Raw genomic sequence first — 16,087 nt, 5'->3', positions numbered from 1 at the left:
CTCTATGCTTGCTGCCTCTTAAGAACCCAAGGTTTATCATTTCTATCCTCCCTGAACTATATGAAAAAACTAGATCAGTCAGAGTTATACAACCTCCTGGGAGCTTCTTATGAATTAACCCAACCTTTGACATAAGTGTTAATCATAGCAATATTCTACAAGTTAGCTACCTTAATATGTTTACTTAATGATCCCAAAATCTTCAAAATAGAATCTTTTAAATAAGTAAGCATCTTGGTATTTATAAAGAGGAAATGATTACCTAAAGCAGAGACCATTAAACCACTGTGAATGTAAGTACTGGTTCTCTACACTAAAGGATGGCATCAAGATAGAGTCCAACAAATAATCTGAACATGGCAGATTAATTTAAAAAAGAAAACCATAATCATTATGAAAGAATTCCAATAATATAGACAGTATAAAATATGTGTAAAATTTTCTAATTACTGAAAGTAGAAACAATAAACTCATAGAAATCAACTAATATTAATTTTTTTGTAATTGCTTTCTTAACTGGTTAAAGTTTAATAAAAGTAGAAGTACAGTTATAATAACCTTAAAATAAAACTGGTTCTTGACAGGGAGCAAGATGGCGGAGGAGTAGGAGACCTAGATTTCGTCTGGTCTCAGGAATTCAGCTGAATAGGGATCAAACCATTCGGAACACCTACAAACTCAACAGGAGATCGAAGAGGAGAGTAGCAACAACTCTCTGAACAGAGAAGCGACCACTTACTGGAAGGTAGGACGTGCAGAGAAGTGAATCCAAGGCGATATTCGGGAGGACAGACGGCGGGGGAGGGGCCTCCGCCGGCCGGTTCTGGCAAGTGATAGGGCCGCGGAGCACAAAATCGGACCTTTTAGAAGTCGGCTCCGCAGAGGGACGTCGCTTCAGTGGCTAAAAGGGGGGTGGAACCCTCGCAGGACAGTGTGGTCCTGGGACCCTCGGGGTCACAGAAAGACCGGGGGTGCCTGAGTGCGGCAGAGCTCCCAGGTATCGGAGCGGGGAAGCCGGCTGCAGAGATGGAGCCGAGGCGCGGGCTCTCAGCTCGGGGTGGCCATAAACTGTGATCCGCGGCCCAGTCGGGCCACTGCTCCTCCAGCAGGGACCCAACAAGCGGCAGAGCTGGGGAGACTCCCCTTCCTCCCCCGGGAGGAGTGGCACGGGAACGCAGCGCAGGGATCTGCTGGGTTTGGAGACTCCACATGGGGTTGGGTGCCAGAGATAGAAACGCTCGGTCACAGGCCGGGTGAGCACGGAGTGCTGCTGGAGACCGGGAGACGGGAGTGACTGCTTTTCTCTGGGGCGCACTGAGGAGCGGGGCCCCGAGTTCTCGGCTCCTCCAGGTGGAGATTGGGAGGCCACAATTTTCACCCTGGTCCTCCAAAGCTCCAGCGAGAGCTTGGAGGGAACAAAAGCTCCTGAGAGCAAACCCGAGCAGCTTCCTTAGCCCAGACCAACAAGGGCGGGGCAATTCAGCCTCCGGCAAAGACATTTGGAAACCACAGCAACAGGCCCCTCCCCCAGAAGATCAGCACGAACAGCCAGCAAGCCAAGACCAAGTTTACCGATCAAGGAGAACGGGAGAAGTTCAGCGCTAGGGGAATACTGCACATAGAATTCATGGCTTTTTTTTTTTTACCATGATTCATTAGTTCATCAAAGTTAATTTTTGTTAACTGTTTTTTTTTTATTTTTTTTTCCCTTTTTCAACCAACATCTTATTAATCCCTTTTAAAAAAAAAACATTTTTTATTTTTCATTTTTAGAGTCATATTTTATCCCTTCATAGTAGTTACCCTTATTTTTGGCATATATATATAAGTTGTTCTCTCTTTAAAATTTTGAGATACAGTTTCTTCTAACAGATCAAAATATACCCTAAATCACTAGTGTATGGCTTTGTTCTAGTCTCCTGCCTGATCACATTCTCTCCCTTTTTCCTTTTTTTTCCTTAAATCTTCTTTCTTTTTTCAAACAACTTCTTATCTTATCAAGTCCTTTTGTAAAATCTTTTATAATTTTCATCTTTACAGTCATCTTCCATCCCTTCATTGTATCAACCCTTATTTTGTACATATATGTCTTTCTTCCTTTAAAATTTTAGGAGGCACTTTTTTTTTTTTAAAGATTTTATTTATTTATTTGAGAGAGGGAGAGAATGAGAGATAGAAAGCACGAGAGGGAAGAGGGTCAGAGGGAGAAGCAGACTCCCTGCCGAGCAGGGAGCCCGATGCGGGACTCGATCCCGGGACTCCAGGATCATGACCCGAGCCGAAGGCAGTCGCTCAACCAACTGAGCCATCCAGGCGCCCAGGAGGCACTTTTTTCTAACACACCAAAATACGCCCAAAATCTACTGTGTGGCACTGATCTATGCACTAGCCTGATCATATTTTTTTCTTTTTTTTTTTGTTCTTTTTTTTTTTTTTTTTCTTCTTTTTTTTATCTTATTCTGTTTTTTTATTTGTTCTGTTTTTGTTTTTATCTTTTTTCTTCTTTTTTTTCTCTTTTTTTTCTTTCTTTCCCTTTCTTTTCCCCTGGTTTCAGGTCTTTTCTGATTTGTATACAGTATATTTGCTGGGGACGTTGTAAAACTGTTAGCATTTGGTTCTCTCATTCATCTATTCTCCTCTGGACAAAATGACAAGACGAAAAAAATCACCTCAGCAAAAAGAACAAGAGGTAGTACCGTCTGCCAGGGACCTACTCAATACGGACATTAGTACGATGTCGGACCTAGAGTTCAGAATCATGACTTTAAAGATACTAGCTGGGCTTGAAAAAAGCGTGGAAGTTATTAGAGAAACCCTTTCTGGAGAAATAAAAGAACTAAAATCTAACCAAGTCGAAATCAAAAAGGCTATTGATGAGGTGCAATCAAAAATGGGGGCACTAACTGCTAGGATAAATGAGGCAGAAGAGAGAATCAGTGATATAGAAGACCAAATGATGGAAAATAAAGAGGCTGAGAAAAAGAGAGAGAAACAACTACAGGATCACGAGGGCAGAATTTGAGAGATAAGTGATACGATAAGACGAAACAACATTAGAATAATTGGGATCCCAGAAGAAGAAGAAAGAGAGAGAGGGGCAGAAGGTATACTGGAGCAAATAATAGCAGAGAACTTCCCTAATGTGAGGAAGGAAACAGGCATCAAAATCCAGGAGGCACAGAGAACCCCTCTCAAAATCAATAATAATAGGTCAACACCCCGACATCTAATAGTAAAACTTACAAGTCTCAGAGACAAAGAGAAAATCCTGAAAGCAGCTCGGGAGAAGAGATATGTAACCTACAATGGTAGAAACATTAGATTGGCAAGAGACCTATCCACAGAGACCTGGTAGGCCAGAAAGGACTGGCAAGATATCTTCAGAGCATTAAACGAGAAAAATATGAAGCCAAGAATACTATATCCAGCTAGGCTGTCATTGAAAATAGGAAGAGAGATAAAAAGCTTCCAGAACAAACAAAAACTAAAGGAATTGGCAAACACGAAACCAGCCCTCCAAGAAATATTGAAAGGGGTCCTCTAAGCAAAGAGAGAGCCTAAAAGCAGCAAAGATCAGAAAGGAACACAGACAACATACAGTTAACAGTCACCTTACAGGCAATACAATGGCATTAATTCATACCTTTCAATAGTTACCCTGAATGTAAATGGGCTAAATGCCCCAATCAAAAGACACAGGCTATCAGATTGGATTAAAAAACAAGACCCATCGATATGCTGTCTGCAAGAGACTCATTTTAGACCCAAAGACACCCCCACATTGAAAGTGAGGGGTGGAAAACCATTTACCATGCTAATGGACACCAAAAGAAAGCTGGGGTGGCAATCCTTATATCAGACAAATTAGATTTTAAAACAAAGACTGTCATAATAGATGAAGAAGGAAACCATATCCTACTTAAAGGGTCTATCCAACAAGAAGATCTAACAATGGTAAATATCTATGCCCCAAACATGGGAGCAGCCAATTATATAAGGCAATTAATAACTAAAGCAAAGAAACACATTGACAACAATACAATAATAGTGGGGGACTTTAACACCCCCCTGACTGAAATGGACAGAAAATCTAAGCAAAAGATCAGCAAGGAAATAAAGACTTTAAATGACACACTGGACCAAATGGACTTCACAGACATATTCAGAACATTCCATCCCAAAGCAATGGAATACACATTCTTCTCTAGTGCCCATGGAACATTCTCCAGAATTGATCACATACTAGGTCACAAATTAGGTCTCAACCGGTACCAAAAGATTGGGATCATTCCCTGCATATTTTCAGACCACAATGCTTTGAAACTAGAACTCAATCACAAGAGGGAAAGTCGGAAAGATCTCAAGTACATGGAGGCTAAAGAGCATCCTCCTAAAGAATGAATGGGTCAACCAGGAAATTAAAGAAGAATTAAAAAAATTCATGGAAACCAATAAATATGAAAACACAACTGTTCAATATCTTTGGGATACAGCAAAGGCAGTCCTGAGAGGAAAGTATATAGCAATACAAGCCTTTCTCAAGAAACAAGAAAGGTCTCAAATACACAACCTAACCCTACACCTAAAGGAGTTGGAGAAAGAACAGCAAATAAAGCCTAAACCCAGCAGGAGAAGAGAAATAATAAAGATCAGAGCAGAAATCAATGAACTAGAAACCAAAAGAACAGTAGAACAGATCAACGAAACTAGGAGCTGGTTCTTTGAAAGAATTAACAAGATTGATAAACTCCTGGCCAGACTGATCAAAAAGAAAAGAGAAGTGACCCAAATCAACAAAATCATGAATGAAAGAGGAGAGATCACAACCAACACCAAAGAAATACAAGCAATTATAAGAACATATTATGAGCAACTCTATGCCAGCAAATTAGATAACCTAGAAGAAATGGGTGCATTCCTAGAGATGTATCAACTACAAAAACTGAACCAAGAAGAAATAGAAAACCTGAACAGACCTATAACCACTAAGGAAATTGAAGCAGTCATCAAAAATCTCCCAACAAACAAAAGCCCAGGGCCAGATGGCTTCCCAGGGGAATTCTATCAGACATTTAAAGAAGAATTAATACCTATTCTCCTGAAACTGTTCCAAAAAATAGAAATGGAAGGAAAACTTCCAAACTCATTTTAGGAGGCCAGCATTACCTTGATCCCAAAACCAGACAAAGACCCCATCAAAAAGGAGAATTACAGACCAATATCCTTGATGAACATGGATGCAAAAATTCTCACCAAAATACTAGCCAATAGGATCCAACAGTATATTAAAAGGATTATTCACCACGACCAAGTGGGATTTATCCCTGGGCTGCAAGGCTGGTTCAACATCTGCAAATCAATCAACGTGATACAATACATTAACAAAAGAAAGAACAAGAATCATATGATCCTCTCAATAGATGCAGAAAAAGCATTGAAAAAGTACAGCATCCTTTCTTGATCAAAACTCTTCAGAGTGTAGGGATAGAGGGTACATACCTCAATATCATAAAAGCCATCTATGAAAAACCTACAGCGAATATCATTCTCAATGGGGAAAGGCTGAGAGCTTTTCCCCTAAGGTTAGGAACGCGGCAGGGATGTCCACTCTCACCACTGCTATTCAACATAGTATTAGAAGTCCTAGCCACAGCAATCAGACAACAAAAATCAAAGGCATCCAAATCGGCAAAGAGGAAGTCAAACTCTCACTCTTTGCAGATGATATGATACTGTATGTGGAAAACCCAAAAGACTCCACCCCAAAACTGCTAGAACTCATACAGGAATTCAGTCAAGTAGCAGGATATAAAATCAATGCACAGAAATCAGTGGCATTCCTATACACCAACAAGACAGAAGAGAGACAAATCAAGGAGTCGATCCCATTACAATTGCACCCAAAACCATTAGATACCTAGGAATAAATTTAACCAAAGAGGCAAAGGATCTGTACTCAGAAAACTATAAAATACTCAGGAAAGAAATTGAAGAAGACACAAAGAAATGGAAAAACATTCCATGCTCATGGATTGGGAGAACCAACATTGTGAAGATGTCAATGCTACCTAGAGCAATCTACACATTCAATGCAATCCCCATCAAAATACCATCCACTTTTTTCAAAGAAATGGAACAAATAATCCTAAAATTTGTATGGAACCAGAAGAGACCCCGAATAGCCAGAGGAATCTTGAAAAAGAAAAGCAAAGCCGGCGGCATCACAATTCCGGACTTCCAGCTCTATTACAAAGCTGTCATCATCAAGACAGTATGGTACTGGCACAAAAACAGACACATAGATCAATGGAACAGAATCGAGAGCCCAGAAATGGACCCTCAACTTTATGGTCAACTTATCTTTGACAAAGCAGGAAAGAATGTCCAATGGCAAAAAGACAGTCTCTTCAACAAATGGTGTTGGGAAAATTGGACAGCCACATGCAGAAGAATGAAACTGGACCATTTCCTTACCCCACACACAAAAATAGACTCCAAATGGTTGAAAGACCTAAACGTGAGACAGGAGTCCATCAAAATCCTAAAGGAGAACACAGGTAGCAACCTCTTCGACCTCAGCCGCAGCAACTTCTTCCTAGAAACATCGCCAAAGACACGGGAAGCCAGGGCAAAAATGAACTATTGGGATTTCATGAAGATAAAAAGCTTTTGCACAGCAAAAGAAACAGTCCACAAAACCAAAAGACAACCGACAGAATGGGAGAAAATATTTGCAAATGACAGATCAGATAAAGGGCTAGTATCCAAAATCTATAAAGAACTTATCAAACTCAACACCCAAAGAACAAATAATCCAATCAAAAAATGGGCAGAAGACATGAACAGACATTTTTCCAAAGAAGACATCCAAATGGCCAACAGGCACATGAAAAAGTGCTCAACATCGCTCGGCATCAGGGAAATCCAAATCAAAACCTCAATGAGATACCACCTCACACCCGTCAGAATGGCTAAAATTAACAAGTCAGGGAACGACAGATGTTGGCGGGGATGTGGAGAAAGGGGAACCCTCCTACACTGTTGGTGGGAATGCAAGCTGGTGCAACCACTCTGGAAAACAGTATGGAGGTTCCTGAAACAGTTGAAATTAGAGCTACCATTCGATCCAGCAATTGCACTACTGGGTATTTATCACAAAGATACAAATGTAGGGACCCGAAGGGGTACGTGCACCCCAATGTTTATAGCAGCAATGTCCACAATAGCCAAACTGTGGAAAGAGCCAAGATGTCCATCGACAGATGAATGGGTAAAGAAATGGTATATATACACAATGGAATATTATGCAGCCATCCAAAGGAATGAGATCTTGCCATTTGCAACGACGTGGATGGAACTGGAGGGTCTTATGCTGAGTGAAATAAGTCAATCAGAGAAAGACATGTATCATATGACCTCACTGATATGAGGAATTCTTAATCTCAGGAAACAAACTGAGTGTTACTGGAGTCGTTGGGGGTGGGAGGGAATGGGTTGGCTGGGTGATAGACATTGGGGAGGCTATGTGCTACGGTGAGTGCTGTGAATTGTGCAAGACTGTTGAATCACAGATCTGTACTTCTGAAACAAATAATGCAACATATTTTAAGAAAAAAGAAAAAGAAGAAGGTAACAGGAGAGGAAGAATGAAGGGGAGTAAGTCAGAGGGGGAGACGAACCATGAGAGATGATGGACTCTGAAAAACAAACTCAGGGTTCTAGAGGGGAGGAGGCGAGGGGGATGGGTTAGCCTGGTGATGGGTATTGAGGAGGGCACATTCTGCATGGAGCACTGGGTGTTATGAACAAACAATGAATCATGGAATACTACATCAAAAACTAATGATGTAATATATGGTGATTAACATAACAATAAAAAAAACTGGTTCTCAACTGGGTAGAGTTTTGCCCACCCCTCTCTGGCCAGGGGACATTTGGCAATGTCTGGAGACATTTTTGGTTGTCAAAGCTGGGGGTGGGAGGTGCTACTGGCATCTAGTGTTTAGAGGCCAGAGATGCTGCTAAATGTCTTAAATTGCGTTAAGACTCCCCTCTTGCAACCAAGAATGACCTGGGCCAAAATGTCAATAGTGCCAAGTTTCAGAAACCCTGCTATAAAAATGGCATCTATACCAATAGCAGTTAATCCTGAAAATTTAAGAAAAAGGCAACAGAATTTAGTATACATTTGAACACACAGATAGAAAATAATATTCCAAAATTTAGGGATAAAACCAACTTAATTTTGCCCTTCAGGATATTGAATAAATGTCATGTCGTTTCTTGCCATTATTAGCTTCTTGTTATTGCACCAATTATAAGGCTTATGGCCCTATTTCCAAAAATCTTTATATTTGGTACTTTGACTTGGTTCTTTATACTTGAAATTACTTTTATGGAACATATCAGTAAGCAAACTAAACTACACATATCAAAAAATTTAAAGTGGGAACTGGTAAATATTGGCATTTCATTTGATAACTCCTAAAATTCAAAAAAAAGGACAATGTATATAGACAAATGTTTCTTTCTATTAAGATTTCTTCTGTCACCATCTGTGAAGGAAAAAACACTCTCTAACAGACTTTGTGTGTTTAATTTTAACCCAGGGCAAATTTTTATGACTGAGTGATAAACCCACAAAACTGGAGTTCACATCAGAAGCCCTTATACTACTAACCATGATGATACCAGTGGGCATTATCATTTTTAAAAGTGTAAAAAATTCAATGAGCAGATTGTCATTACAGAAACTCATTCTGCATCACACATATCACCCAAGAGATTGATATTTCATGCTTATAAAACTTAACATAAAATTAAATTGCAAGTATTTTCTCACAATCTACTAAAATTATGGCCTAAGGCAATACACTGCTAATATGAAGCATTTGTTCAGCTCTAGTGGGCATATTTCTATATGATTTATGTAAAAGAAGACTTCATTTGCTTCTCATAGATTCAGTAATGAGGTTTCTTTCCTTATATTTAGCCCAGAAAGTAGATGAACTTCTTTGAAATTAAGCCAGCAAATATAACATTGAATTATTAATAAACAATAGTAAAATTAACAAACTGAAGATTTTCTCCTTGGGTGTATGACTATGTGGTTTCAAACACCAGCCATTCTTTCATTATCCAAATACATAAAAAGCAGCTCAATTTCCCATACAGAAAATACATTTCATTCTTTCAGCATAAAACAAATAGTAATAAATTTCAAGTAAAATAGTAGGTTGTGATTTTTTTTCCCTGAAATCTGAAACAATAAAAAATAATTTCAACCATTAAAAAAAAGTTAAGGGGTGCGTGGGTGGCTCAGTCGGTTAAATGTCTGTCTTTGGGTCAGGTCACGATCCCAGAGTCCTGGGATCCAGCCCCACATCGGGCTCCCTGCTCAGCGGGCAGTCTGCTTCTCCCTCCCTCTCTCCCTCTGTGTGCTCTTTCTCTCCCAAAGAAAGAAAAAGAAAAGAAAAGAAAAGAAAAGAAAGAAAGAAAGAAAGAAAGAAAGAAAGAAAGAAAGAAAGAAAGAAAGAAAGAAAAAGGAAGGAAGGAAGGAAGAGAGAAAAAAGAAAAATCTATCTTAAAAAAAAGTTAGGAATAACAGAAAAGATAGTTGTGGAACCAATACTTTGTCTTAATCTATTTGGATGTGAATAACACTGAGTCCATGAGGTAAAAGAAAAAATTGATTTCAATATTATCAACCTGATGCACTGTGAAACTTACATGTAGCACTTTTTAGACAGTGAAGCGTTTTCTCATTAGCATACTTCACAATACAAATAAAAGGAATTAACATCTTTATCTGGAACTTAAAAAAAAAACTACACATTTAGCTTTATGCTGAAATATCTTTGACAACTTGAAAAATTAGCAGATTTTACACCAAAATATAATAGGGAATTCTTACCTTAAGCATTCAGCATCATTTTGAGGCTTTTCACTGATTTTTACTTTTTCTGCCTCTAGGTATTTGGTAGTACAAATGGCTTCATTCTTTTTATCTTCAAAAACTAAACAATTAAGAAAATGCTTACAATCTTCAAAAAAAATCATAAGAGTTAACTTTATTCATTCATAAGAGCAGTATTCTAATTTTTGGTGCTTTATGTAAAATGTATGCACTCATGATTCTTATTTTTCTACTTTAATATAGCAATTAAAGGCATAAAAAAGATCTCGACAAAATTTATGACATTAAAACTACCAGATCTAACACTGTTTATTTTAGTGTTTTACCTATTTTTTCTTTATACCAATAATAACACTGTATCCCAATAGGTTAGTGCAATTTGAAATAATAATACGACCGTTATGTGTACGTAATTATATTCATCAGCAAAATAAACTAGCTCATAGAGATAATACCTTTAAGTTTTCTCTGCACAGTAAGTAATTCTTGTACTAATTCACTCTTTTGTTTTTGAAGTTCACTTAACTGGCCACTATCATGTTCCATTGACTTCATTTCTAGAAACAAATAGACAAATAAAAGCCATATTTTAACCACTTAGGCTTTGCCTTGAATATGTCAGCAATTATTAACTTTTTTTGTGTGTGTAGTAAAAATTTAAGCAGCACATGGTCAATTTTAAACTGATAAGAACAGATACTATACTTAATCTTAGCCAAAAGGCTTTGAAGCGATTCATATGGTCAATTTGAAGTCACAGCAGGCTTCCTTTGGCCATCTAGATACTGTTTTTAATAAACTGACCAGGATTCATTAAGAAACAACGAGGTACAAAAGAATTAGTTAATTGATGGTTAGACTACCTAGAGAGAATTCAAAATAATGTAACATCACTAAGTAAAACAAGCTTCCCAATGAGATAATAAGAAAACTCTATCCTTCATAAGTAAAGCATATTTAAAATGACATTGCATAGTACTCACTATATGGCTACAAACTCCCACAATACTGCTAATATTGCCTCTTCTACCTAAAATATCTTTCCTTTCTTTATCCCCACAACAAATTCCAATTCATCCTTTAAGATTCATCTCCTAATTTTTCAAAAGGTAAACAATAAATTAGGACACAATTATGCAAGACACTACATAAGTAGCTAACTTCCTTAATTTACAAAGAACTCATATAAATCAGTAAGAACAAAAATGTAGAAAGATGAACAGAATATGAACAGATTGTTCACAGGAAAATAAAAAGAAATTTAAGTGATCAATAAATTCAGAGAAGTAAATTCAACATCATGCAAAATCAAAGAAATGTGACTTAAACCAACAATAAAAATAATATTTTTGCTTGTCAGATTGGTAAAGATTAAAGCCAGTGATAATACCCAGATTGGTAATGGTATAGAATAATAATAAAAGAAAACAGGCACTCTCCTATAGAGTTGGTAGGAAAATTAATTAATTCAGTGCTTTAAGGAGTCTAATTTGGCATTAAGTCTCTTAATATTTTCCTCTGACCTAGTAGTTTCATTAGTAGATTTTACGAGGCTTATATAGTCACAAAAGTATAGAGAGATATATACTCAGATAATTAGAGGCCCCTATTGATGGTCATGTAGGTTGTTTCCTGATTTTATTTTTATTTTGTTTTGTTTTCTTCTGAAATCACCACCAGTCCCTCCACCTGTGCACCATTTCCCATCTTCTCTGGGAACTTTACTTCTCTCTTGAGTTTTCAACTCTACTTCTCCATGGGCTTTGGTCAATTATTATTTAATATGTTCAAATATCTCCTGTCTCAAAAAACAGAAATGAAAAAAGGACAACACATAAACCACTAAAAGCCCTCCCCTGACTTCATATCCCCCTGGATTACTGGACTGTCTCATCCAGAGAAACTTCGCTTAAAGGGCTTGTGGGCGCTTATGATCACCATTTCCTCTGCTCTCACTGCTCAACCCATTACAACCTGCCCTCTGCCCTTCCTTTTTTCCTACTTCCATCTGTTGCTTTCCCTAAAGATCACAAGGGACCACCCTTGGCTGCTTCTTAGTCTTCATGGTTGACAATTTGGCAGCATTTAACATGGGCTGATCACTCCCTCAAACGCTCTCTCCCTGAGGTGATTCCCCTTTCACACAGTAATGTGTCCCGCCAGCTTTCACACTCTTCACTGGCCTTTTTCTTCTTGCTTTGAAAATCCTGGTGTTCCTCAGGGTTTTATTATTTTCCTTCAATACATTTTTCCTGGGTGACTCCCAAATTTAACTGTTCCAGCCCAAGTCTTCCTCGAAGCTCTTGACTTATATACTCAATTTTCTGACATTTACACTCAGATCTGCCATTTGGCTAATTCCTATCACCCTTCAGATCTCAGTCTGAAAGTCACTTGTTCGGGGAGAATTTCCTTCATTCCTAGTCCAGGTTAAGTTCCCTTATTATATGTTTTCACCTCATTTTATACTTCTCCTATTGAAGCAGTCATCGATTCATAATTATCTCTTTCATACTATTGGAGAAAGAGCATTAAAAAAAAACAAAGTCCTGCCATTACAGAGTTTAAAGTTTCATATAAAAATGTTATGATATATGTAGAGATGGGCTTTGTGAAAGTACAAAGACCAACAGCACCAGGTAGTATGGAAGCAAATCTATTAAAATAAATCCATATTTCTGGAAGAAAGGATACAAAACAAAGGGCTCCTACAGTATGTGTGGTATCAAGGATTTTTTCTTTATCACTTTTTTGGAGGAATAATTTACATGAAGTATATCCATCCACTTAATAGCATACAAATCTATGAGTTTTGGCTCTCACATACACTCGTGAAAGCACCACCACAATCAAGAAACTGTGTATTTCTATCAGTCCCAAAAGCTTCCTCTGCCCCTTTGCAATTTATTCATTCTGACCCAGGCAACCACACCGATCGGCTTGTTGTCACTTGCCTGCTTGTTGTCCCATACAGTTTGCATTGTATGTAGTATGTGTTCTTTTGTGTCTGGCTTCTTTCAGGTACCAAATCATTGATGTCCCATACAGTTTGCACTGTATGTAGTATGTGTTCTTTTGTGTCTAGCTTCTTTCAGGCACCATGTTGTCTGTGAGCAGATCTGTTATTTTTTTATCTCTGAGTATTCCACTGCATGGAATACACCAATTTTGTTTATCCATTTACCTCTTACCGGACATTTAAAAGTTATGTTCAGTTTTTGGCTACTGTGAATAAAGTCACTAAAAACTTAGTGTGTACCTAAATTTCACTTCTCTGGTGTATCTAGTTGTAGAATGGCTGGGTCATATGGTAAATGTATGTTTAATGTTTTAAGAAACTGCAAAACAATTTCCAAAGTGGTTGTACCATTTATTTTACATTCCCATCAGTACCATATGCATTTCAGATGCTCCACATTCTTGCCAACACTTCATATGACCAGTCTTTTTAATTTTAATTGAATGCATGTACAGTGATATTACATTGTGGTTTTAATTTGTATTTTCGTGATGACTAAAGATATTGAATATCTTTTCATATGTTCATTGGTCATTAGTATATGCCCTTTTGTGAAGTTCAAATCTTTTTCCCCTTTTAGAATCAGTTTTTTGCCTTATTATTAAGTTTTAAGAGTTCATTATATTCTAGATAATAGTACACTGGCAGATATATGTATTTCAAATATTTTCTCCAAGTCTGTGGTTTGTCTTTTGATTTTCTTAATAGTGTTTTTTTCTTAATTTATTTGAAATCCAATGTATTTTTTTTCTTTCTTTTATGGTTCATGTTTCTGTGTCCCATCTAAGAAATCATTGCCTATCCCAAGATGGCAAAGATTTCCTATTATGATTTCTTCTAAGAGTTTCATGATGTTAGCTTTTATGTTTAGGTGTATGTCCATTCTGAGTTAATGTTTAATATGGTGTGAAGTAAGATTTAAGAATCATTGTTTTGCAATGGAAGTCCAATTGTTCCAGCAGTATTTACTGAAAAGACTTTCCTTTCCCCACTGAATTACCCTGTTACCTTTGTTGACAATCAACTGACCTTATGGACTCTTTCATTCCAGTGGTACCTATATGCCTATTTTTAAGCCAGTGACACACTGTCTTGATTACTATAGCTTTTCAACAAAATTTGAAATCAGGGAGTATAAATCCCTAAATTTTGGTCTTTTAAAAATTTTTGACTGTTCTAAGTGATTTACATTTCCATATAAGTATTAGAATCAGCTTGTCAAGGCTTACTAAAACTTAATGAGATTTTTACTGAGATTCTGTTGAAACTATGATAAATTTGAAGAGACCTGACCTATTAACAAAATTGAGTTTTCTAATCCATGAACATGATAGATCTATTTATTTAGGTCTTCCTTAATTTCTCTCAGCAATGCTCTATAGTTTATAGTGTAGAAGTCCCTCATGTCTTTTGTTAAATTTGTTTCTATTTTGTTTTTTGCTGCTGTTTAAATGGCATTTTTATTCCATTTTCTATTGTTTGCTGTTAGTATATAAGAATTCAACTGATTTTCTTTTTTTCTTTAGAGAGAGATAGTGGGAGGGGAGGGGTATAGGAGAGGGAAAGAGAGAATCTTAATCATGCTCCACACTGGGCAGTCCTGAGGTCATGACCTGAGCCGAAAACAAGAATCAGACACTTAACTGACTGAGCCACCCAGGTGCCCCTCAACTGATTTTTAAATATATACCTTATATCCTATAACCTTACCATATTGACTTATTAATTTTAGTAACTGTTTTGTAAATTCCTTATAATTTTCTAAGTAAACAATCATGTAATCTGTAAATAGAGGCAAATTTTTTTGTCTCATTGAAAAGGTTAAAATGGCTAGGACATCCAGAGCTGTACTGAATGGAAGTGATAAGAATAAGCATCATTGCCTTATTCTCAATCTTTGCAGGGAAAGTATTTAATATGTCACCATTTCGAATGATATTGGTATTCGATATTTCACCATTAAGTGTAATATGAGCTGTAGGCTTTTCAAACAAGTTCTTTATCTGGTTGAGAAAGTTCCCTTCTATTCCTGGTTTTCTGAGAGTTATATAGAACTGTATAGATCCATTTACCAGTACTCTTTTCCAGCCCTTTATGTGATAGCTGTCATATATGCATATGGTATGCATGTATACAAATTGCCTCTGTATACACTATAAATTCTACAAGACAATATATTATTTTTGCTTTAAACAATTACATGTGTCTTTTAAAGCTAAGAGAAAAAATAGGTATTTATAATTATCCATATATTTGCCATTTCTGTTTATTTTAATTCATTAAATATGATCCAAGTTTCTCTCCAGTATTATTTTTGCCTCTACTTGGAGGACTTCCTTTAGCATTTCTTGTCTTTCAGGCATGATGGCAATGGATTCCCCTAATTTTTATTTATCTGAAAATGTCTTTTTTTAACTTCATTTTTGAAGGATATTTTCACTGGATAGGGAAAATTTTCTTTCAACACTTCCAAGATGTTATTGCGCTGTCTTCTTGACTTTATCATTTCTAGTTACAGGTACATAGTCATTAGAGTTACTGTTTCCTGTTTTCAAGATTTTCTCTTTCTCTTTGACTTTTTAAGTGTGACTACTAAGTGGCTAGGCATGGATTTCTTTGAATTTACCCTATTTGGGTTTGCTGAACTTCTTGAATCTGCAAATTAATGTCTTTTAGAAAATTTAAGAAATTTTCTGCCATGATTTCTTCAAATATATTTTCTGCCAATTCTCTTTCCTCTCCTTCAGAGACTCCAATTACTTGAATGTTAGACCTTTTAAAATTGTCCTACAGGTTCCTAAGTTTCTAATTTCTTGTTTCATTTTATTTTAATTTCTCATCTTTTTCAGACTGGACAATTTCTATCGATCTATCTTCATGTTCACTGGATTTCCTATCACTTCATGTTCACTGGACCTCCGATCAGGTCCATTCTGTTATTAAGCTTATTCAGTGACATTTTTATTTCAGATAATGTATTTTTCAGTTCTAATATGTTTTTTTTTTTACATTTTCTATTTCTCCACTGAAATTACCTATCTTTTCATCGATTGCAAGTGCATCTTCCTTAACTCACTGAGCATAGCTCAATAATAGCTGCTATAAAGTATTTCATAATTCCAATGTCTAGATCACTGTAGGTTTGGCATCCC

The 16,087-nt window shown here is 36.9% G+C and overlaps 1 protein-coding gene and 1 pseudogene across 6 annotated transcripts in view; both read right to left on the bottom strand.

Moving 5' to 3' along the window:
* Window positions 1-16,087, bottom strand: part of CCDC172 (coiled-coil domain containing 172) — a 69,327-nt gene that overhangs the window by 17,444 nt on the left and 35,796 nt on the right. For all 6 annotated transcript variants that reach the window (XM_027596520.1, XM_027596518.1, XM_027596523.1 and 3 more), the window contains 2 exons: window positions 10,372-10,473; window positions 9,914-10,016 (listed from right to left, as the gene is read on the bottom strand). In XM_027596520.1, the coding sequence (XP_027452321.1) occupies window positions 9,914-10,016; window positions 10,372-10,473 (205 nt within the window). The remainder of the gene's footprint in view (window positions 1-9,913; window positions 10,017-10,371; window positions 10,474-16,087) is intronic.
* On the bottom strand, window positions 10,529-10,651 carry LOC113924002 (annotated as a pseudogene).

The sequence above is a fragment of the Zalophus californianus genome, chromosome 15 (assembly GCF_009762305.2).
Source record: "Zalophus californianus isolate mZalCal1 chromosome 15, mZalCal1.pri.v2, whole genome shotgun sequence".
Lineage (NCBI taxonomy): Eukaryota > Metazoa > Chordata > Mammalia > Carnivora > Otariidae > Zalophus > Zalophus californianus.
Note: the sequence above shows the minus strand (reverse complement) of the source record. Positions and strands in the feature narration are given on the sequence as shown.